The 25,964-nt window shown below is 37.7% G+C and overlaps 1 protein-coding gene across 3 annotated transcripts in view; it reads right to left on the reverse strand.

Moving 5' to 3' along the window:
- The window catches only part of TSC22D1 (TSC22 domain family member 1), a 96,848-nt gene that overhangs the window by 54,065 nt on the left and 16,819 nt on the right, over positions 1–25,964 (reverse strand). The window contains exon 2 of one of the 3 annotated variants that reach the window (XM_086620395.1): positions 4,602–4,786. The exons of the other annotated variants lie outside the window; for them this stretch is intronic. Within the exon in view, the coding sequence (XP_086476521.1) occupies positions 4,771–4,786 (16 nt within the window). The 3' untranslated portion in view covers positions 4,602–4,770. Of the gene's footprint in view, positions 1–4,601; positions 4,787–25,964 lie in introns of those variants that run through there. 3 annotated transcript variants of the gene reach the window in all.

Consider the following 25,964-nt stretch of genomic DNA (forward strand, 5'->3'; position numbering starts at 1 on the left):
TTCTGTAACAGGAGCCTAAACCCTACACATTTTCCTGACATCCACTTGATCAGTATATAGCAAAAGCAAAAAACCATCAGTTTCTATCAGGAAGAGAGAAAAGGAAAGCCACTCGTGTGAGAGCGGATCAAGGAAATGAAACACTATAGAATGGCTCATTAGAACAGTAATTTTATATTCTTCAAAAAAAATTAGCAAGTGATCAGGGAAGTGTCACTGTCATCAGTAAAAGAAACACAAACTTAATGTGGTCTTCAAAACCATTTTTTCAATAGTTAATTCATAATCCTTTCATGCCATCTAGACAACAGCTTCTTAAGTAGCAAAACCGAACAATTCCTGAAACAACCCACCAACTCACCTCATGTTGCTGATATCAACTTATGGACCTGGTTTAGGAGCTGTGCAGCCGCCAATTCTTCATCAAGTCCATGCAAGAAACAAAACCGGAAGGGTTTAACCATTTGTTACCATTGCTTTCAGAGAATGCCTTTTTCCAACTAACCGTTAAATCACAATCATTCTTTCAGGGATCAGTAACAGAGGTCTGGCAAATCAAGGTATCCATCTACTTTACTCAATTAAAAAGAAAATAAAGAGCTGAAAAAGGATTTTTGTCACGGCTACCTGCTCCAATCCCAACGTCTTGCAAACAGGACTGGAGAAATGAAATCCAACTTAGAGCACAGCACTGCTGATGGAACCAGTCTGGCTTTCAGAAGTTTGTAAACTGCTGATGTTTTGTTACTCATCTTCCCACTGCAAAGCAAGGGAATATAAACACCCCAGAACCTATGCTCTTTGTTCTCATTATTTATAACATCAACACTATTTTCTGATTGAGAAAAGGAATGTATTTTTGGATAGACCTCCCTTCCTTAAACTACTCTGAACTGACAATGTATCTCAGACAAATGACAGGTTTAGCCATGGTTGAAGTAGCAAGATTTCCCCCAAATTTCCTGATCTTTACAGAAAGCTTCCTCGCTCTCAAAGCACCCTGTAACAGAGAAAGAGTTGCAACATAAGCCACAGAGGGTGGATAGAAGGTAGAAAGAAGAAAGCAAATCTTTCAGGTTAAACAAGATAGCTCTTCTGGGACAGGAAAAAAGGAGCTGTCAACAGCCAGGATTTTACTGACTGGCTATGAAACAATTAAGAGGAGTTGGCATCTGCTCAAGAAGATATAAAGGATTACGTAAAGTGAGTTAGGTAGTTAAAATGCTCAAGGAATCTTAAAAGGAATAGAAAGAGGAAAAATAGAAACACTACAAGTCTGTCTTGTGAAATTCTGTTAGTACTGGGCATTAAAAACCTGTAAAATTGTACAGTGTTTTCCATGTTTCCTGGCATTCTGGAGTCAGTCATGAGAGTCACTTGATATTCATAAAAGTATGTTAAGTACAATATAAACAAGAAGAAAATGGTTTTAGACATCTTTATTGTTTAATAACACAAAGGCAGGAGTTATTTCTCTAAAGATGTATCAAGAACCCAGGATTCCAACTGCAAAACTCAAGAGTATGATAGTAATATGCTAACACAGTGCTGATAGACAAGAAGTATTCAAATATCTGACTGTAGAAAAGCAACAGGGTTTTTTTGGTTTGTTTTTTTTCCTTCTAATTTTGACTATGGAGAAGAGGGGAGTGAGTAAAGTCATCTTAGCAACTGAGACAATAACATTAGAAACAGTTCTCAGCATCCCTGTTATTTTACTGTAAGTATTTCGTGTTCGTAAGTATTTGATGGCCTTAAATTTACCTTATACTATAAACCAAAACTACCAAAAACTGTGCTGAGGCAAATATACCTATTAAGGAAGGCACAAAACATATCAAACCTTAAATGGACTAAAAGTTAGAAAAATAGGTATTTTCAACTAAAAGCACTGCTGGCACAGATAGATCTCTAGCCACAAATGTTCATATTTATTTCTGAGACTCACAGATCTTCAGTTTTTAACTTCTAGATTACTCCTGTTCAGCACACAATTCATGGCTGTACCTATTAACAACTACTCAGTTTTAAGGTCATCATATACATATTTCCACACATTAAAAAAAGTATTGAATTTGACACATTAGAGTTAAACTGATTTCTCTTTAAACTTCAAAGTTCACAAGTGTTATCGTGGTTGCATAGTTTAACACATGCATCTGACTATCGGTTTTCTAAAAATACCAGGTTATAAATTTAGCATTTTACTCGATAACCACAGAAGCAGTAAGACAAAGTTTGATATTTACAGAAAAAAAAAAAGGACATTAAAAAGCCATCCAACAGAGAGCCAAATTTCAGAAAGTCCAGTGAAAATGGCTCACTACATAAGTATGTACTTAAACTGCACCATCTGAACAATTATTTTTAGAATGTACTAACACTGCAATGCATTCCAGCATAGCAAGAAGTCCCAACTGCTATGAAGCAGTAGCCTCAGGGCTACGTTAAGACTGTTCAACAATTTAAACATGCTGGCGAATTTAATGAAAGATCTAGGCGTTAGTTAAAACAATGTTTCGTGGTAACTGATTTAAGAAATTAATTGGATTCAAGCACAAGTATCTGACTAGTTGACTCCAACTGCCAGAAGCAGAAAACAGGAAAATAAAAGTGCTCTTTACCTACTGCCAGAGGGTCCGGCTCACCCTCCTGCCACCCCTTTCTCACACTCAGCTTCAGAACAAAGCTTTCCCCTTTCCTAACCTGAACATTAAAAGTAAGTCTTACTCTTCAAAACTAATTTCCTATAGTGAACAAAAGAATGTGGGCATGCGCGTGTGTTGTTCGCTACTGCCAAACGTAAGGTTTTTATTTGACATCTCGCAAGACATAATTTTAATTAAGTTTGACTATGGAATCCCTTAAGGGGAAAACAATTAAAGCTTTCTGCTTTCTAACAAGTAACTTTTCACTCTTAAAGAAAAAACTAAGTTTTTCCACTTTCACAGCTCTCAACACTTCCAATGTACCTTTTCTTGACACAAAACCACAGGAAACCTCGAAAGATGCAGTACTTCCCATGTTGCCAATTCACATTTTTGGCTCAAATTTATTTTTAAGTAAACTCGGGAGAGTTGGAAGCCTAATTAAATACCATTTTCACAAGAAGCTTTATTAATATTCCTTCTAATAGTTTAAACGGACTATAAGTAGAAAAGGCTTTACAAATGCAACAGTCTGAACCACAGTAGAACCCTGTTTTGCAGATTCACGTAGCATCTCCTATGCAGAGGACAGCAAGATCTGATCACATTATTAGACCTGTAAACTCTTAAACTTGAATTTATTCACTTGATCATCAGATAGGAAGATGCCAGGTTTAGGTTTTATAAAAGACATCTTTATGACATTGTAACAGAAGGACCACGGGAGACCAAACAAATTTCCTAAAGAATGATGCATTAGAAGTAATTTTCTGCCTAGGCCTCCATTTCTAGGGCAGCTCTGTGTGATGGAAAAAGGAGTCATTTCTTTCCCAATCCCATTTTTTCAGGAGATCCTGCTTAAGGAAGGCCAAGATCCAAACCCAGTCATCTTCCAGCAACATAAATGGCTCTCAAGATCTTCTGCTGAAGGCTTGTGATGCAGTATAAAGGTTAGAAGGTGTCCTGAAGCAATTTGGAGGGAATGAAGAGGGAGAGAAGAGTCACAAGATGAACCAAAGTAATAATGCACGTAACATAGTTCCAAATGACTTCAACTCAGCACGAAAGAGGAACTGGTAACATCTCCTTAGAATTTCACTGCCAGTTTTCAAGTGATTCCTTTTGCTAAAAATCAAAAGGGAATTTAGAATAAACTTCCTGTGCCAGCAATGACATAGCTGGAGAAAGAAAGGTCTGACTGTGGGCTACTGATGTTTGGAAGGAAGAGGCTGTTGCTCTGCACAGTGTGAAGCAAGGAAGGCAGAATTTACCTGAGCTGATTCTACTGATTCCCCTTCTCCAGGCCTGAGGGATTGCCTCTCATATGGGTTAGTAACACATCCCCTTAACCAGGGCATCCCAGTCTATTTCCTTCACATGGACAAAAGAAAGAAGACTTAAACCCAGCAGCCACAGGCTCCTCTGAAGGAAGAACGTATTTACACGTTTAAAACTGGGGAACTTTTTCAGTGCTGGGAATCAAGTCGGATTTCAAACCCATTTGGCGACCTCTGCCTTATTGCGCATTCAAACCTAGCACTGGTGTAAAGAGACAGGGAGGAGATGAAAATTGTGTGGCTACAGGCCATATACAATCACTGTGGCCTTACCTTGGCCCCAGCCACCAGTTTCTACTCTTGGCTTAGTTTCCTGTCTAGAAAAGGGTCAGTCGAAGAATGTCATTAGTGCTTCAAAGAACTGAAGTACAAATATGACCCATGGACAGGAAGCTTATACACAGGCATAAACACATTCTTTCCAAGTGCCCATGATATTTTTTTCTCCTCTCTCTCTCCCCCACATTTTTTCTTTAAACTGCTCACACTCTTTCCTCTCTCTCAGCCTAGAGAAGTGGAAGACAACATCAACAAAAAAAGCACAGAGAAACAGCATAATGTCCATCCTTCACACCTGAGTGGATGGCAATTCAACGGGGCCCTACCTACCTGCAACCCTGTTGTTTGCTTCAAGAACTCTGTTTGCCCAAGGAAAAAGAGACGAGCAAATCCTGGAAGCAGATCCTTCCCCAAAGGAAGTTTCTTTCTGAGTCTGCAACCTGGAGCTTTTGCTTGAGACTCAGTCCTCTGAGTAGATTCTTTCTTCAAACTTTCACACTGGTTCTTTACTTTTGTGGGCAGCTGGAAAAAGAATGAAGCCGTAGGCTGAGGCAGGGACTCCATACTTCCAGGATAGGGAGGCAGAAAGACTGGAGGGGAAGGAAAAGTGCTAGTTGGTAACTTCTTGAATAATGATCTGCATTCCCTCATTTTCTGCCACATAGAGACATACCCATAGTCACTGCAATAAGGGAGGATGACAAGAGATGAGTACTAGACATGCAGTTTTTTCATGCTCTGATGTCAAAAAAAAAAAAAAACAATCCAAAGTGCTGAGCTGTGAACTTTCAAGACTTTTAAGACATCTACCAATAGATGAGATCAATCATAAGATGTTTTGTCCAGAAAGTTCTCTTAGTTTGTTACAAGTAGATGTAGGTGGGGAAAAAAAAACCAAACATTTAAGTGCTCATTTCTTGGGAAAAAAAAAATATCCAAATCTCTCCTCTGTTCACTTTCTCTAAAGTGAACTAAAAATGGCATCTATTGCAATGCAGTGAACATCTCCCCATAATCTCATTAAGAAGAAACGATCATACTTACCTGGATGTTTCCCTCACCAATGACTTCCTAATCCCACCCTCAACTCCTCTGTAAAGGCCTTACTTCAATCTCAGGTCTTCTACTCTGTTCGCAAAATCAGATCGATCAAACGCTGACAGCAGTTTAATGCTTTTGTGACAGCCTCTGACTTAACCTAAGCTCATTATGATTGCTGTGGAAGTTAAGAACCTACACAAGTTCCTGGATTAGGTTTCTGGATTTCTAGAATATTACCCTTTTTCTGAAAATCTAGATGTCCTAGGAGTTGTTATTACTTAAACAACAAAAATATAAATGCATAAGAGCTGAAATTTTCTTCTTCAGAAATCTGGGAAGCTTATAAGACTCCTGTGAAATTTTATCAGAAGCATGGAGCCAACATGCAACAAAACAGAACTAGAAGTCACGGGCCTCAAAACACAATTATGCACAGCTGCTTGTGTATGCATTTACTGGTCATTATCCACTACAGATACCTTTTGCACAACAGCAATAGTGTCTGGTATTTGCATGCAGGGTAGCTGTTGAGCCGTGTGCTTCAGATGAGGCACTATCATTTTTACCTGCAGTGCTCCCTACTGCTCTCAAGACATCAGGTGAGCATGACCCAATGCTACTCATTACGTTTGACACAATTTCTCTTAATTCATTTTGGGAAAATTTTGGTGGCGTTTCTTCATCCTCTCCTTCAGAGCAAGCACCTCAACGAAACAGCTTCATATGGTTAGGTATCACATGTGTCCTTCAACAATAAGCTTTCCCCTTCTCAAAGAAAATTTCCTTCATTGTGCTCCAAATAATACAAGGAGAAGATGGAAAAAAGGTAGGTTTTGTCATTAAAACCACAGCAATAATGTATTTTTTTAAAAGGCTTTTTTTTTTTTTCCATTAGAGTAGCAGACAGGGAGATTTCCTTTATTCCTTTAAACAAGTGACAGATAAAGCCATCAAGGACAAAACCTGATATCCGCCAGTAATTAAAACAGAAAAATCAGCAAGTTTCTTCAAGAGAAATCGCTTGGGCATGCAGAAAGATACTCTGCTTCTCGGTTCCTCTAAGGACACTGAATATGGTGACTGTATCTCAATTTCAGGTAAGAACAGGTTTTGCTCTAAAGCAAGACTATTTCAGAGAAAAAAAAAAGATTAATTGTCTTTTAGTGGAATTTCATGACTTTTCAACACCATGAGACCAAGATGTGTTCCTATACCTTTCAATTTGACAAAACATGCCTTTTTGATTATTTCAGATCAGCTTTCGAAGGTTAGAGAGTCGAGTTCAGTCTCTGCATCCCACATGCGTGTTTTTGTGAAAGCAGTCTTTCTGTTTGGAAACAATAACTGACCAACACACATAAATGTACTTGGCCAACAGATCTCTCCAGGATGACATTTATACCTTCCTCTTCCAGTAAAGTAGAAGATACAAGATAAAAGTAAAATAAAAGTAAATAAGAATCAGAACACATTCAATGCAAATTTCTACTGCCTAATTCCTGGCTAAAAAAAAATCATAAAAGCACAGTATAATTAAAAGGACATTTCTTTTTAAGATTCCCTTGTGAATAGAAAGCTCTTTGTTTATCAGATAACTTGCAATACCTTCAATCTCAAAACTCTTCAAGTTGCTAATACTACTCACAATTCATAACTATGATGCCATACACAGCCTTGTAGGCGTAATATCAGGTGATACATTGAAGCCTACAAACACTACTAACGCTTCCGAAGTCAGTATTATTTTCCAGCTCAAAGCAATAGAAAGTATCAGATCAAATCAACCCAGATGAAGCAGCATGACCCAGCTTATTGCAGGTTCCTTTCAAACAGGAACCTGCCTAGGGCCTCTGTAACATCAAGAGAAGGCTGCCTTTGAGACATCCTCTTTCACCAGGGGAAGATCCTGTTCACTGGAAAAAAGACTCCAGATCACTGCACAGTATGAAATCACCTATTGACGTTTCAGGAGCGTAGAAGAGAGGATTACTTGGTCTTGTTCCATTCACGTAGCAGTTCAGTAGAAGAGACAAAGATTCAATGTAAAATTTACGAGGATAAAGGCATTTATGAGGACTTTGTTCATTGGTGTTTTCCTCACGGAAACAGCTGAACAACAAAACAGTTTCTGGAAGATCAATCTGAAACATGCTGTTAGGAATAACTTGGTTTTTAATTCCTTTCCTTACATCAAGGTCATAGTATCTCTCCTTTTCCAAGAAAGGGAGAACATTTTACTTCATATTTTTATCCTTTCGTATATCTTTCTTCTCTTGAACAGATTTGTCCTGAACTCTAAAGAATAAATGAGGTTGATAATTTTTATGTTATAGCTATCAAAAATCCTAGCCTGATTGATTCCTATTTACAGGTATGCATTTCAGGCTGAAACAATTACATCTTTCTGCATTTTGAGATGAGAAATGCTAATAAATACTCCTTTGCTCTTTCGAATCTTTAGAAGAATGGAAAAGGGATCTGGAATAGACCATCCAAAGTACCTGAATCCCTCTTATGGGAATTTTGGGAGAGGTGTTTTTGTTGCCTCACATCAATCATCAGAAGTGATTCACGCTGCTGAGATGGGATGTTAAGCCAGCTTAAGGAGCTGAATACACAACAGCTCTTCTCTCGGTCACTGCACCGAGAGTTTGTTGATTTACCTCAAGTGCAGGCTGTGATGGGATCCTTGTAGTTGGAGCAGGAAGAAATTATGGCTGTGATGACACAAGAACAATATATGATGATGATCTTCAGACACAGATGAAGTCAGGAAAGGCACTGGTAGTTCTGTTTGTGAGCACATAGAAGACAGTAATGAATCCTGTAATCAATTGTTCTCATCTCTACTAGGCAAAGAAAGGAATCTCTCCAATGTCTTTCCATAGTGACCTGACTGTTGACAGATACTCTGGGAGGAAAACTCCCTTTAGTGCTTTCTTCCACCTTCTCTGCGTGGCAGGTTTCACTGCCACTCACTAATTCAAAAGCCAGTGAAGAGTGATCCCTGTTTTTCTGCATCAGTGAAGTTCTCTGCTCAATAGGCAGTAAAGAAAAAATTAAACAATTGGGAGTAAATTCTACAGAATATCATCTGCAAAATAAGCAAAAAACTCAATCTATGTATTTAATAAGTGGTACAGAGTATAAGCAACAATACTTCTTTATTTAATACTGCAGTTCCAACAACTGCAGGATCCAAGTGAAAGAACACGGAAACAAAACGTAAACTGCCACATCTGATTCAAGCTACCTGCAGCTAGATCAACTATTTCTCAACCCTCAAACTGAAATTTTAAAGCACCGTTATTTTAGATTAAAGTGCAACTAGCCATATGGAGTATTTGCAGTTCCTAAAATGAAACTTATTCTAGGTTAAGTAGTTGTCCTGCTGCCATTAGTCATACCTCTAGAAATATGTGCAGGCTGCAAACCCACTGCAGGATCTATGCACCAGCATCCAGTTCCACTGTTATTCAAAATAAACATTACAAGAACAACAAATTTTAGTAAAACATCTTTCTCTTGGAAAGTAGCACCAACATGACATGCATATTAAAGTATCAACAGGCATGATGTAAGGCAGATTGCTGAAATTCCAAGCTACTGACACTATGAAAAAAATATTAAGTTTCCCAAAACTTCCTGGTTTTGTTGTGGTTTTTTTTTTTTTTTGGGGGGGGGGAAGCAGAGGAGGGAACTTCCTTGAGAAAGGAAGAAGTCATCGAGCATTTACAACTATATCAGATAATGTCATCAAGTCCCAAGATGGAGAAAAGGCAGCGAAACAATTGATCAAAGTGTTGATTTTAAAAGATTAAGTGTCATGCAATCCATCATTAAAAGCTAAATTTCCAGACAAATAGAGTGGTAGGAATCTTGACTTTCTGAATTTCAGCATTTGTTTTAAAGCATTTGGCCCCTCTCCAGAAATGTTTTGCACTCAACTTCCTCAAAGGCCTATTAAAAAACAGAGAGGACCACAGCGTTGTCAAGATTATCAGACAAGGTGTAGGACAATACCTACTTGAGACTGGTGTAAGCACCAATGCCTGAAAGACCCTTCCTACTGCCAGTTTAGAAGTGGTAAAAAGCTACGGCTTTTCTGAACTCCAAATTTTTTTGGAATTCCAAAATTGTATAGAGCTGTCACAGCAACACACATTTCAGAAACACAACCGGTATTCCTTGGTGCATATATAACAGCAGGAAGACACTAGGGGTATAAAACTGAATGACTGGTTGATTACAGAAAATACTACCTTGTAAAAATAGCGTTGATACATCTGTTTCATAAAATTAAATAAAAGGGTATTTGTTAAACAATGTTATAATCATTACTTTTTCAAACTGTTTACATTGCAAGAATATTTTTTAAATGTCTTTATTAACATGCTTCTTTGTTTCTTGTCAACTTTGTATGCCAAGTACAGTAGAGATCAAACTTTTTTTGGCCTAAAGAAAACACATTTTAAATTAGATTAACAGAATTTACCAGCACTAATATGTATTTCTGTCATAAAGACAGACTTTCATTCAGCCTTAGGGAAATTCTATGCTTCTGGGCAGAGTGCATGAGCTGATATTTAAAAAATTTAAAAAAAATAAAATTTGATGTTTTTAAGACATCATATGATGCCAGGTAGTTCATTTTTTTCTCCTTAAGAAAGCCAACTATAGCAATAAAGGTTACAGTATTTATTTATACCTTGAACTTATTTGAAGAAATTAAATAAAATCTGTAGATTCTTAACAGTGTCTTTGTACTTTCCTTTTTAGCTCTTAATACATGGCTTGACTGATTTAATTTGATTCCATATACATGCAATTAGCTTACACAAATTTCTTATACAATTTTTTTTTAGAGCATCATTTTTCTTACTGAGTTCTCAATCTTTATGTAATTCCTACACTTCTCTGGTCACGGTCTTTCAGCCAGTCTATCTGCAGAACCTGTAAGCTGAAATACTACACATAAGCAATGTTAAGAGGAGTGATTCCAGTACTGTTCAAAGGCCACACCGAACTGGATGCCTGTGATTTCTGTGTTCTTTTTGGGGGGTGGAGTGAGTTCCAAACTGAATTTTCAGGTGAGAATAGCTCAAGGCTTTTCTCTGATGTTTTTGACCCTTGATCATCTCTTTCATGACTTTCCTCCGGTGTCTGGGATCTCTGGAGAACTCAAATACAGCAAAATTGCCCCTCAAACCCTTTACTCAAGACATATATATTTAATAGATTAATAGTAAAGAGCAACTGGATGCACTGGAAAAATAAAAGCTAAATGAGTTGCTTTTTTAAAGTCACCAGTTTTTAAAAGTTCTACTTTGGAAAGTACTCAAAACATGCATTTCAGACTTGAGCACTTATGTTACTTTCCATAGCAAATACTAATTTCTACATCTTTCAGGTTAAAAGAACTTCCCGACTCTAGAGCTTCCAAATTTAGCATGCAGTCTGACCAGTAGGCTTGATCCTTTCCCCATTTTCAGTAGCAATAAGAACTCTACAGCTGAAGCTGGACTGAAGTTTTCTACTAACTGTTACTGCTAAGATACAAACTGATGTCAAATGCTATTGTGAGCTGTGTTAGTCCTCCAGCACTAAGCAGCACGTGATGTAACTAAGGCTTATTTTTGTCTAACACGAGCTGGTGACAGTGGAGACAGAAACCAACTTAGAGTCATGACTTGCAAGCACACCATGATACCTCTGCAATATATAGTCTGACTCTTAGGTTCAAGACTGAAGTTTAAAAAGTCTCCTGTGCAGAGAGATCTTTAATCTAAAATTTCTGGTTTAGATTAAAATTACATTACATTGTTTATTTTTACCTAGTAGGTGTTAACAGTACATGAAATATGCACTCTAGATTATCTTGTACTGCTATCACCACACAAAACACGCCGTCGTTAATTACTTAAATGTGTTCTGAAGATTTGCTGACTTAACTTTCCTTATTGGACTAGTGCCTCAAATTCACCCATATTTTAGATTAAAATTGTGTCATTCTCTCAAATACAACTTGGAATAAGATCACCATAAGCCTTACAATAAAAATGTTCATAAGTCAGCGGAGGTAAAGGTCATTTGGAATGTATTATTTGGCTCTGCTTAAGTAGAACTGTTTGCATCGAGTTGTCCCTGTATCTTCTCTCCATGCAAGCACCTTCACACCTACCTGCTTGGATCAGCCAGAACTCCCAGCTTTTGCACTAGACAATTAGCTTTGGCACTGCCTCTTCATAGGCATACCAGTGTGCAATGTTTGACTGTCATTCTGTATCTGTTGAAATATTAGCACTTGGTTTAGGTTGCGTGCAAGAAGAAAAAAAAAACATTATCAAGTCATACATAACAAAAAAATACATACGAAAACACATAATGATCTATTTCTAGCCTAGGCTTACTGCTTTCACAGAATTATTCAGAACAGGGAAAAACAGAGACATCAAACATCCATATCAAAATAGAAACTTACCCCACTGACTGATCTGGGTTGGAGAGTGTTTAACCACACACTGCATCTCACAGGACCCTCCTTCCTTCATTTGAGTCAAGACTTCATTGACAAAAATAGACACAATCCAGGCCAGATAAAGACCTTCCCACGCACCCAAACATGCAAGACACTATGATCCCTCTTGATAAAAACACCGTTTAAATCATGACTGAACACTTCTGTATACAATACATAAAACACGCATAGTTCAACTTGAAGCAAGTTTGACCACAACACACACCAGAGACACTCTTGACATGACTCTCTCTTAGCATTAAATTAGTTGCCTCATCTCTGATTTCTGTGCCAAAACAGAAAGGATAGTGTTTCCTCAAAATAGTTGTTATATTTAATAAAATGCTTCTGCCTGTAAATTCCTAAGATCAGCTATCCTATAAAAGACCAGCAAGGCTTCTTTCCTTCTATCACATTTTCTTTTTAAGACAAGATTCTAAAATTAGCTTGCACCAGGACTGAGAGAGATCTGCATTAAAGATCTCAGGTTTTAGCTGTATACTGTATGTAAACTCTTGTAATTTTCTACCTAATGGCTTCCTAGCTACCAAAAAACTCCAAGTAAAAGTCTTGCAAGCATTCCATGCTGCATTACTTCTACATGTAAAAGAGCTCATTAGAAAACTATCTTACACACACTTAAATTAAGTCAAACGCTATCTTCTAGTTTAGTAAAACATGCAAAAAGGAAAGCATAGTGCATGTGACAAAGCTTGACATAGGCAATGCAAAGAAAACTGCAACACGGATGCCTAATAAAGTAAAAGTCTTTCCTTGTTGGCATGTGTTCAAAACCCGTTCTCTAGAGGCTGTACAGTTAAGCATTACATTATGGAGAATTCAGCTGAGAATCAGTCTGTATTTAAGTGTAGTTACTGTTCCAAATAGCTGTTTCCAAGTTTTAAACTATTCTTAATTCATAGGCTGATATCTGAGTAACTGAAACCCCCATAAGCATTTTGCAAACTAGATCAGAACTTAATACTCTGTAACTGGTTTTTTCCTTCTCCTTTTTTGCTGGACAGGCATTATATTGAATATTAATTCATGTAAATAATTTTACATATGGACACCAAGTAATTTTCTATTCTTGTACTTCCTAAGTATTTTTATTGTAGACTTCAGTCCAACAGAAAAATTCTTCAAGTAGAACTGTCAACTTCATACTTCAAGATGTGACTTACTGTAACAGTCTGCTTCTCCTAGTCCTGGCAATCTTTTAATTCCCTTTTTTTCAAGTCATCAGGGAATTGCCATTTACCAGTCAAGTTCTTTCACTCTATTTTATAAAATAAAGCATATATATATTTCTAAGTGATCTGTACGACAGAAGAATCATATATGGTCCCGACCAAAACACATTCTAATGGTACCTCCATAGGCAACCACACAACTTTGTTGGAGAGAAGCTACAGGAAATATTGAGGTGAGCACTAAGTGGCACATTGCAATACAGCATTAATACTTTTTTTTCTCCCCACATCAATTGAATGCAGATTTCAGAAATATGGCATATTCAAGCCTATGCTAATCAGAAGTTTGCTTTTCCAGCAATGTATCTTGATATTACGACTCAACATCTTCATTAATCAAAATTTTTCTCTTGTATATTTAAAATACATAGACAGAAAAAAGGGGTGCAGTAGAAAAACCAAAAGCACTAACAAAATCATAGAATCATTGAGGTTGGAAAAGACCTTTAAGATCATCAAGTCCAACCATTAACCTGACACTGCCAAGTCCACCACTAAACCATGTCCCTAAGCACCACATCTACACAGCTTTTAAATACTTCCAAGGATAGTGACTCAACTGCTTCCCTGGGCAGCCTGTTCCAATGCTTGGTAACTCTTTTGGTGAAGAGGTTTTTCCTAACAGCCAATCTAAATCTCCCCTGGCGCAACTTGAGGCTATTTCTTCTCATCCTATGGCTTGTTACTTGGGAGAAGAGACCCACACCCACTTCACTACAACCTCCTTTCAGGTAGTTGTAGAGAGTGATAAGGTGTCCCCTGAGCCTCCTTTTTTCCAGGCTAAATAAACCCAGTTCCCTCAGCCACCCTTCCTAAGACTTGCGCGCTAGACCTTTCACCAGCTTCACAGCCCTTCTTTGGACACGCTCCAGCACCTCAATGTTTCTTTCTTGGAGCAGGAGGCCCAAAACTGAACATGGTATTTGAGGTGTGGCCTCACCACTGCCGAGTACAGGGGGACAATCACTTCCCTAGTCCTGCTGGCCACACCATTTCTGATACAAGCCAGGATGCTGTTGACGTTCTTGGCCACCTGGGCACACTGCTGGCTCATATTTAGCCAGCTGTTGAACAGCACCCCCAGGTCCTTTTCTGCCAGGCAGCTTTCCAGCCACTCTTCCTCTAGCCTGTAGCGTTGCAGGGGGTTGTTATGACCCAAGTGCAGAGTCCTGCACTTGGTCTTGTTGAACCTCATATAATTGGCCTCAGCCCATTGATTCAGCCTGTCCAGATCCCTCTGTAGAGCCTTCCTATCCTCAAGTAGATCAACCCACACACCCAACTTGGTGTCGTCTCCAAGCTTACTGAGGGTGCACTCGATCTCCTCATCCAGATCATTGATAAAGATATTAAACAGAACTGCCCCCAATATCAAGCCCTGGGAAACTCCACTTGTGACCAGCTACCAACTGTATTTAACTCCATTCACAATCACTCTTTGGGCTCAGTCATTCAGACAGATTTTACTCAGTGAAGCATATGCCTGTCCAAGCATGAGCAGCCAGGTTCTCCATGAGAATGCTGTTGGAAATGGTGTCAAAGGCTTTCCTAAAGTCTAGGTAGACAACATCCAGAGCCTCTCCCTCATCCACTAAGTGAGTCACCTAGTCACAGAAGGAGATCAGGTTAGTCAAGCAGGACCTGCCTTTCATAAACCCATGTTGACTGGACTTGATGACCTGGTTGTCCTGTACATGCCACATGATGGCACTCAAGATGACCTGTTCCATAACCTTCCCTAGCACCAAGGTCAGACTGACAGGGCTGACAGGGCTGTAGCTCCCCAGATCCTCCTTCCAGCCCTGCTTGCAGATGGACATCACATTTTCTAACCTCCAGTCAACTGGAGTCAATGATGCAAAGTGGCTTGATAAGCACTTCTGCCAGCTCCCTCAGTAGCCTTGGTGGATCCCATCCAGTCCTGTAGACTTGTGCGCATCTAAGTGGTGTAACAAGTCACTAATCATTTCCCCTTGAATTATAAGGGCTTCATTCTGCTCCCTGTCTTCCAGCTCAGAGGGCTGGGTACCCCGAGAACAACTGGTCTTACTATTAAAGACTGAGGCAAGGAAGGCTTTAGTACCTCAGCCTTTTCCTCATCCTTTGCCACTGTTTCCCTGCCCCGCATCCAATAAAGGATTTAAGCCTTTAGGAGACATTCTTCAAGCCTTGAGCAATCCATCTTCACATGGCCTAGTCATAAAGTACACAACTCAATGGAAAGAGCCAGAGTTACAATGAGGAAGCCAAATTCACACAAGTTTAACAACCCATTTCAGAACTGCAGCTAACCTTAAACACAAAATAGAAGTTACAGGAAAAGAGAGCTCAGCTATTGTAACAATAAACCTGTCCCCATACTTTGTTAGAATTATTCATTTTGTTTAGTAAATGACTCAAAGTTACTAGACATTGATTTAGTTAACATACATAGTTTAAAACTCCATAAGCTTCAAAATTACTAGTTATTACCACTTAAATGGTTTGAAATGATAAACCATTCAAGACTCCACAAGATTACTGCCCATTACACTAGAACTATCTCAATTTTGATTGCGTCACAAAAAATTAATGACAAAGCATGACAGACCAAGTATTTGTATAAAACAACTTTTGAAGCCACTGCTCAATTTAAATCCAGCTTGACACCTCAAAGAATAAGAGCGTCATGAAAGCGATAGAGTAGATGAGCACAGCCCTTCTTCTGTCTCCACAAGCGCAAGGGAAGACAAGAGGCACCGCAATATTACTCATTCTGATGGACAACTACCAGCTACCCAGGCAGTACATCCCAAGCTGAGAGTGCTGTGGGAAGGCAGAGGAAAGAGATAAGAGAAGAATTTAAATTATGGGGGCAAAAGAAAGAGCAACATGGCAACAGGAAAACAATAACTGCAGTGCGAGAGTCAAGGAGACTTCTGATAAACATCCCCAGAAGCCTGACACACAGCCCCCCTCCCCCCCTCTTTTTTTTCCTCTCTGAACTCCAGTACTTGTGGAACATTTTGTTTGTTTCTCAAATAATTAACAAAAATACCCAAGAGGGTGGGAAACAGACTTGAAAGTCAAATCTCTTAAGGTTGGTTCCTACATCCTACACTCCCTCTGCAGCAGAGCCACTGACTGGAGTGCTCTTGAAGCATTAACTTTCTTCATTTATGAAGTCATTGGCAGGACTGGAGCCAATGTTACGGATATAATACTTAGGCTTTCACATTAGGCTGACTATTGCATCAGCCATGCTATTTTTAAGTACAATTCAGCTTTTCTTTCATAATTTAATGCAAGTCCATACGGTTTTAGTTCTGTTTTTAAACATTGTTTAAATGCAGTTTGTTCAACACTGCCTTATCCGCCAATCATTCAAAAGCCATTCTAATATCATACAACAATGTCTACTAGTGAGAACATTTATTAAAATCAACAATTGTTATGCTTGACAAAAGAGCTGCTAATATTAACTTTATCCTTTTAAATAATACGTAAAGTCAGCAAAACAATTTTTGTTATTACTTCCATTTTACTACTTCAAGCTGCATGAAAGACAGTATCAAAATGTTTGGCATCACTGCGCATGTAAGTTAAAAGGCATCATAGGTACTAAACTCTGAATCCAAAGCTTTTCTAAGAGTAGCACACACTAAGACAAATAAAAAGCATGATAATTTACAATGGAAACTTTGAAAATCAGAATATTGAGGTTTAAACTATCAAAGTAGAGGGATTCTCAGAAACACAACTTTCAGTCATCAAAACTTATGACAAATACACATTCTTATTTGTGCTGCATTTCAAAGAGCTCGATCAGTTCAATTTACAACTCGAAATCTTAACGTAACTTCAATTTTAAATTTGCACATGCATTTTTTTTGCATGATCAATGCACACATTAGCACTTACCAGAGCTGGCAATCAAGCATTTAAGAGAAATCAGGCCCTGCCAAGAATATTTTGCAATAGAATTGTTTTTCCCCACACTTCTTTTAATTGCCTGTATTGGGGAAGAACATTAAGTTCCCAGTTTCTAAGTACCCAACATTTTAGGAATCTCTTCCCCTTTAACCAAAGCACAGACGAATGTTTTAAAAGTGTTCTCCAACTGCAAATGGTTTTGAGTGCCCAGTTTGAAGGATCTTCGGCTCAGTTTCAGGACAATTCTTCCTTTGAGACCAGCAACGCAAATGCATTTTAGAAAAATATTGAGACTAGTCTGTGCTAGAATACCATCTAAGATACAGTATGAAAGACAGAATCAACTAAAACCAAAGAGGTTTTATCAGAACATGAAGTTGCAATAAAATAGAATACAACAGATGAGTCTAAAGTACAAACAAGAGAACTACACTGGAAAAAATATTTCTTCCCAAACGTTTGGAGTTGGGGAAGAAGAAAGGCCCTTCACTAAATATTTTGTTATTTTTATGTAGCTAACACAAACCAAAGTTCAAAATATTTCCATAGAAGCAAAAACACATTTATGAATGGTAGTGCATACTCTCTTAGAAAGAACTCAACATAAAAACATCCTGTCTTTTTCAAAAAATTTCACAGAATTCATGCAAAGGTATTACCAGGCTCAAGACAAGATGTTTGAAGAGAAGCATAGTTGCCAATTCCTCCACCTTTATTTTGCCTCAAGTTATCTACCAAAGCCATTTAGCAATTCAATAAACAGGAAAAGAAATAGTTTGAATATTGAAATCTGAACAAGGATTCAAAAGCATATTCCATTTTCTTGGCTCCGGTACACCCACTCTGGTCTGCTCACCGGCCAAAATAAAACCACAAAAAAACTAACAAGTTCTGAATTACTAGTATAATGGAAGTCTAAGCATGTTATTTTCACTCCATCATGCAGTTATGCCACATTCTCTACTAGTCCAGAAGACACAAAATGAGGAAACGAACAGTGATGAACAGAAACTTTTGAACGCTAGAGTATCTGGAAACAGTAGGTCTAAAGTACCTAAGTCAGGCCTAGTGATCCCTTTAGACTTACCAAGATGCACAGAGCAAGTCCAATGAATATGCCTCTCCACTTGTGACTGATCTGTACCTACCCAGCTGCTGTCTCCTCTGGAAGGAGTTTCAGAGCCTGCCTGCACAGGTCAACAGCTGTCCAGAAGCTTGAATGCTGCTGCTCAAAGCGACGGGGTAACAGCATACCACAAAAAGTGGAAGAGTTGGCAAACAAGGCAACTGCAGGTCTGCACATTCTCCTGCCATACTGTCAAACTTTGTAGTTCTTTACTTCAAGACTCTGTTCTCCTCTACAAGCACCAGTGAAAAGGAATTCAGAAGAACTAAACCAAGACTTTTTCCTTTCTTTAGAGGCCTCCTTGAAATTATGCATAACAAAATTAAAAATCCCTCAATCCCAAAGGGCTGAGCTCAAGGTAGCTTTGCTCATTGCATTGCAGATTCAAAGACTGAAAAGGGCCAGAAAATGGAACATGATCTGGTTATAAGGCAATAGAGGCTGAAACAGGCAAGCATTAGTTATAGATCGCAGAAGAAACAGTAAGTTTCCTTACAGTTGTTCTAAAAATTTTACTTTACAGAAAGCTAGATGTTCTATTTCTCTCAAACTAGTGTAGTAAATTATATTCATTAAAAATAAATATTCATCATACTAACACTTCAGATACAAAACTGTACACGAATTCTATCGCTTGATAAAACTTGCTACTATCAAGTCAAACTGACAATCATACAACGTATTAGAATAGACTAAATATGGACAATAACCAGTGCCAGAACTGTGGGCTTAGAGATGTGAACTCACCACATCTCCTTTCCTTCCCCCTTGCCAAGACATCCCATCTCAAGCCTTCAAATAAAGCAAACTAAAAGGTCAGAGAAGGCAGCAATGATACAGACAGCAAACAGAGAAAGGTAAGGGACCTTAGGAAGTAAGCAAGCTGCTTGAAACAAGCAGCCATTGGAATTTACAGCAGTATCTATGTCAAGTTTCTTGAAAAAAGTTTCTGGGGAAAAAAAGACTAAGTTAAAGGTGTTCTAGAGAAACAAGAAATAACTACAAGCTTAAGAGGACTAATACAAGTCAGGCTTGCAGTCTATACATCTATACATCAACCTAAGATATTTAAGGTTTTTGGTTTCAGTTCTGTAACGAGGGAAGAACATTTCTGTTTTAGAGAAGTACTGCCTTCAGTTCCTGTTCAACTGTTACAGGTCCCAATTTTTATGACTTTTTTTTAAAAAAAGAAATGAACTAAACAAGTAATCATGCTTCCTTGCTGCATAAGCAACATATTTTAATTTTATTTATACATAAATTTTTTAAAAGTTGTAGAAGTGTATCAAATTTCTCACAGGATCACTGACTAACTCACTAAGAGACCTGTACACTAATTTTTGGAAAAAACAGTTTTTTTCTTTACAGGAACTATCGCACATTCAGTGAAGCACAATGTGGCACAATGCCATTAAGTAACTATATTTAACATATCATTCTGACACCTCATTATCAAGGCAGTAAACCTTCTGTTTACACGTGTCACAATTTGATATTCCCCAATTTAGGGGCTACCTTTCTTTGCTGAGAATACTTGTTGGCAATACACCATATCTTCACTGACAGGAACAGTCTATTGATTCGTAACTAAAAATCTATATACAGCAAAACTAGAGCATCACATAAAAAGCACACATCTTAAAAGTTTCAGTTTCAAGAGTGTAAAACATGTAGTGAAGATGGTAAATTCTTCTCCAACTGATACAGTCCTGAATCTGTGCAATAACTGTATTTTTTAACTACTTGTTTTGAAACTGAAGAGCCAAGAGACAGCTACAGAAAACGTCTGAATCTTCTTTCATCTATCTGTATGACTTAACCCAGGAAACACCAAAAGATATACAAAAAGAAAGTGTGAACAGAAGCAGAAGCTTCAAAGAGCCAGTTCCAAAAAGAGCAAACATAACAAGTAATATTCAGGGACACTATTTTTTATTCACTTCAAGGGATTTTCATCAGGATGCTTTGGAACACATGGCATTTGAAGAGAGTACATGCCAAGACTACTAAATAAACCAAGAAAGCAATGAAAACCCTCTTGAAGCATGAATATTAGCATGACTTTTTTTAAGTGTTGAGTTGCATTAACCCAAATCTATAAGCAGAATTAAGGAGACTAAATTGCTCCTCCCTAGTTGTCAAGTAAATACTTACAATCACTTGGGACCTTTTAAAGACAGTGATTTACTTAAACCGGGACAAAGACTTTGAAATTAGCATGGGCATTTCATATTACACTTTTATGTTATATATTATAAGGTTTTAAACATCAAAGATTTGGGGATTTTTTTTTTTAAGCTACGATGTCTGTTCTAGTCTTTATAAACTAACAGCCACATTAATAATAAAGAAAACACTATACTGCAAACACAGTAGAAGAGATGTAACATGATTCATGACTAATATCACTGACTTCAATAAAAACTCTTGAAGTACATGTATGTTTTCAGCTAAAGGTACATTATTAAAAAAGCCTTAAGGATATAAAAAGTTTCAGAAACTACTCAAACAATAGTCAAAGTTGCAAAAAATCAAAATCCTCAAGAGGAAGGTAGCCAGATTCCTACTTTTGGGGTTCACTGGTGCAAGAAATACAGGAGGGGTTCAAAGAACTAATATAATTAACTCTGTCAAACCATGTCAATTCACATTTCCCCCTGCTCCTCCTAATCTTCCCTTAGAGAGCCATTCAGATAAAAAAAATACAAATAAGAGTTACAGTACAAAATCTCAACAAGATTTTAGACAGCTATGAGTAAATTCCAATAGAAAATTCTTCCCTGGCGACATCACTCTTCTTTTTCCTCCAGGGAACAAATGGGTTCCAAATATCCAGAGCTAATAAGGATTTGTCAAAGGCTTTGAAACTAATCCTGCCTATATACAGCACAGAAAGAACTATCATATCATAAATGCTAAATGTATTAACAATCCTTTCCTAGATCTATGCAGGATTGCAAGAATAAGCAAGTATCAGTTAAAAAGTTAAGGAAAAGATTTGTTTGTCCATCTCCCTTTGCAGCTGTAATTTCCAAGCATAAAGCCTCAGGTGTTGGGATTTTTTTAATTATTAAGTAGGCTTTCTATTACACAGCTAATTATTTGAACTGATTATACTGACCTTTGGAGAACAAAAACTACCAGCACAAACAAAGAATTTAACAGCTTGTTTTGATGCTGGAATGTGATGTAAGGTTCTTTTGTGCAGCAACTGAAAAGCTTAAATAACATAGGGAATCAGATCATTCAAACTAAAATAGAAAAAACATCATACCCCAAGTATCTGAATCAGGTTACACAGTCCTTACAACAGTTCATATTTTCCGTATCAATTTCAAACAATGCAAAAATATTTGCATTTCAGTCTTATTCCAATGCATAATACATTCATTAGTAAATGAAATCACTGAAATTCTACTTCTATTCTTTTCCATCTGGTATCTCCTAAAGCTTCTGGATTTTACCAGTTTATATCTTAAAATAAAGTCACATACTAACAAGAGTAACAAGTTTTTCAGTAGAGCGCTACATAACATGCAAATGTTTCTATTCTCTTTTGCGATTTTTAAGGGCACTGACATCAGGAGTCACCAATTGCAAAGCAAGTTACACAATACCAATTATGCACTGAGCTGTTACCATTTCCTTAGTTTTTCCTCTGAACTTTTGTCTTCCTCCCCACTCTACTTCCATGATTTTTTTTTTTACATAAAAAAATTCAGTACCATTTTGGTATACAGTTTTAAAATATCAATTAACCAAACCTAAGTCTTGAAATACTCAGCAATACTAGAAATTCAGCAATCCCCTTCATTTTCTTCCATTAGTCTCAAACCCTAAGTACAAAAGCATGATCGTTTCCCAAACACAAACAGCAGCGACAATTCTCTTCAAAGGCAAAACAGAGTCACAGTCAACACTTACACTTCATAGTTCTAAGTAATTAAAGAATATCAGGAGCACCTTACCTCAAGTCTTCATCCAGCAGAAATTACATTCCATCCATCCCCACAGTTTATTAGCCACTTCAAACACTTCTTCTGAAATCATAACTGATCGCATAATAGAAGTTTTTGCAAAAGGCACCTACTAAAATTATTAGCACTAAGTTATTAGCCTAATCAGATTTATAAACTTATCCAACCCAGCAGTCAGTGTCCTACAGAATTACTTGGCTGCTTCAGAGAAGTTTAGCCCCTTATACTGCTGTACTGTTCATCACAGGCACATCCTATTCTATGCAGGAAGCAGCACATACACATACAATTCTTGTATGCGCATCTTAAAAATGTTTCCACAGTACCATAAACATGGAAGATAAAAAGACAAAATTAGCTCATGTAAGATCAGCAGAAAATCCCTGGCCAGTGATAGATAGCGCAGAAAACACTTCTGAAAAAAAGAGCTATCCAGTCTAATTAGATATACCTAGGCATACTGATTAAGTATGGCAGCTTAAAATCAAGGGTTAAAACAACACGTACTATTACAGAGCAGCATCTGGAGGAAGAGGATATATTTACAGTCAATGGACTTTGCTTTATCTTCCTACCTGCCCCCCTCCCCCACCAATGTTTACAAGCATTCCCCATCAGAAGATTTCTTTCCTAAGAACATACTCCTTTCAGTCTTATCAGCATCCCATCTTTGTCCTATATTTTGGCTACTTAACCACCTTCATGAGCATAGTTTTCCCTTGCAGTCAAGATTCTACTCCTGATCTTCAAAGGCTCTGCCGTCTTTCACTGCTCAGTGATATACAAATTGCTGTCATCTTCACGATACAGATCAAGTCCAAAACCCACAGATAATCAAGTCATCAACTTCTTCAGACCCCTTTCTCCTAGGATGCTTTAGGGAGATGATAATAAAGTTACATTAGAGAGGGTCAGGTACATTTTCTTAAGAGTAAAGCTACATGTAAGTTCAGACGTATGGTTGCATCCTTCTCCCAAATCTTTAGCACACATTTTATCTTCCACGAATATAAGATGCTTGTGTTTGTTCCTCTTCCAGAAGATGCAAGCAAGATGGGGACGTGGTAAGCACTAACATAATAAGATATGGTTGTTATTTCCTTACAGATATTTTATTACGCTTCCAACAACTCTGTACCCATTTTCCTGAGAAGTTTAAGATACTCAGAACTAACTGAAGAATTAATTCATCCCCTTAGCATTCCCATAAACACAGCATTTTACAATATCATCTAGATAATATGATGCAATTTCAAACACAGACTATCCAGCGCGAGAAGAAAACAAATTTTCTGAACAGTAGTCAAAGTGTAAATAGAACACTTAGCTCATGCTATTTTAGTCAGTATTACACAGCACTTGCTAATGTCATATTCAAGATGATTCATTAAGGCAATGGAAAGATATATAGAAATTCACATCAAGACACTAAACTAATGCGCAAAATTATATCTGATAACCAGTCTTATACGTTAGTTATATGCCATGCAATGACTTGGAGTATATTACTTGGTTCTTTGAATTTTGCATTTTAAATCAAACATAGTAATTCCCTCCAATACTACCTGATGTTGTGGCCAACAGAGAACATTTAAGATAGCTTGTATTTGATATCCAGAAAATGTTAAGGTAATTTATTGTCTTTAGTAACTGTGATTAATTTAAAAAGAGTAAGTTTTGCTAAACTTTTTATATTTATAACAAGATCAACAGGGTTCCTGCACTTCTAAATTTATTACCCGTTTCACTGCTAACTTGCAACAGCATTGCAATATTTGTGTATAATCCACATCACACTCCACTTTAATGTCTGATCAAACACCCTTTCCAAACACCAAGTACAACTTCTAAAATCTGCAGACTCCTCCAGCTTCTGAAGTAGGATTCCTGGAACAGGTGCTGTAGATCAAATACAACACTAATATTTAGCAGATAGCCACATGATAAGGGGAAACAGGCAGATACGGTACTTGGGGCTTGCCTTAACCCAGATTTTGATTAAAAGTCCTTCTACAAGGTCTTGTCCAAGTACAAATTCATTAAGTAAAATGTTCATTTCCACAGACTGGACAAGACATACGCATTCTACTCCGGGTAAGTATTCTGGTGTTGGGTGGATTAAAACAGAAATACAACATAATGAAAAGAAAACTCTTTGCAAAGTATTATAAACTAGAAGTTCTAAATAAAGTTAGAAAAAAAAAGACTAAGTAGATTACTTGTCTCCTTCAGGGTTTAGTGACCTCTGACATGCTTTCTGATCTGCAGAGCACCTGATACACGAGCAACTCCAGACATTTGGAAGTCCTGAAAAACGCGCTCCAGAATTTATTAGTAGTATAAAGTCAAATTCCTCCTCAAGGTTACTCACTTAAAGCATCTGAAAAAGCAGCACTGTGGTGAGGGACTGTTTGGAAAAAGTTATGCCAGATCTCAGAGACTGGTATAACTGGTAACACTCTTTAAAATTATTATCAGTGTCCTGGTTGCAAATGTGACCACACAGTTAGGAATTAAGCTGAGCTGCCCTGTCCTCTTTTTTTACTCTAAGCATAGTTCAGAGGAACTTTGGTAACAGCATTTACCTGATAGAATTGGAAGGGGAAGTGAAGGAAGCATTTCGCATCTTTTACTCAGACTCCTTTGCAGGCAGCAGCAAAATTGAGAACCTGGTAATTTTAAGTGCTTGCTACTTGCCCATTTATTCATTAGCAACAGCTAATAGAGTTATCCACAGACACTCTAAGAGAGGATATCACAACAGAAGGCATCTTTCCTCCCCTGAGGCAGGATATAACTACCCAGGATAACTCTGGGAGGAGCAGGGAAGGAGACTGCTAAAGGCCATCCCTCCTCCTGGTACCTGCAGCATCCTGCAAGAGGACAAACAACATACTTCAATTCCATCATATAAATATGTTCAGCAATTACATCTTTATAAAGAAGAACTAGTCTAGAAAGGCCTACAGTGTATGCTGATGTACAACCAAGCCTTTGAAAAATAAGAAAGCAGGGAGAACGAAAAAAATCCAACTGCTGAAGTTTATTTCTTTCTACCTCACTGGTGCAGCTGTAGTACTGTACAACTGCAGTAATTCTTCACAGCTAGCTACACCCAACATGCACTCCTAGAGTAGGGTTAAGTATTTTATGTTGCCAGTGAGAACTGTTTCTATCAAGTGACTCTTCACAGGATTTTAAGCTCACTCTCAAATATTTTGTTAAATAGGCATATAATTTTAAAACTGTAGAAAACTTAAACATCAGAAGCTTTTTATGAAGCTTTGACACTTAAAGCGTTTTTCTTCTTTTACAGGCCTCTTGGACGTTTGCCAATGGGGCTCTAATGCCAGTGCTACAGCATCCAAAATGCTATTTTAAGCTGTTGCTGTGCTGACCATTACATTTCTCAAGCACAAGAACAGCTTCCTGAAAAATAACAGTTGTGAAGCGTTTTTGTTGTTAATGAAACCATAAATATTCTGCTTCTGTTTACATGACATCTTCATTTCTGACCTACAGTTTGAAAGAGTACGGCAGTTGTTACACCTTTCCCTACTTTAAAGATGCAACCACCTCTAAACTTTTGCTACTCCACAAAGTCAGTAACACATCACTGCATCCCAGTTAGCTTTTAGCAGCCACGGGATTAATTGTGACCATTCACATTTCTCTAAGTAACAGTAAAGGGTATGGCCTTCTGTACCTGTTTTCTGTTTGACTCTATTAGTTGCCTCTCTTACCCTCATACTTCTATTCTCAATAAAGTGTATTTTTTTAAAATACATATATACGCACACACTACATAGTTTATTTCCAGTATACAGTAAGAAGGTATGGAGCAGTAGCCGGCCTTCAACAACTGCCAGCGAGT

Source organism: Tauraco erythrolophus, chromosome 1, assembly GCF_009769465.1.
Source record: "Tauraco erythrolophus isolate bTauEry1 chromosome 1, bTauEry1.pri, whole genome shotgun sequence".
In the NCBI taxonomy this organism is placed as follows: Eukaryota; Metazoa; Chordata; class Aves; order Musophagiformes; family Musophagidae; genus Tauraco; species Tauraco erythrolophus.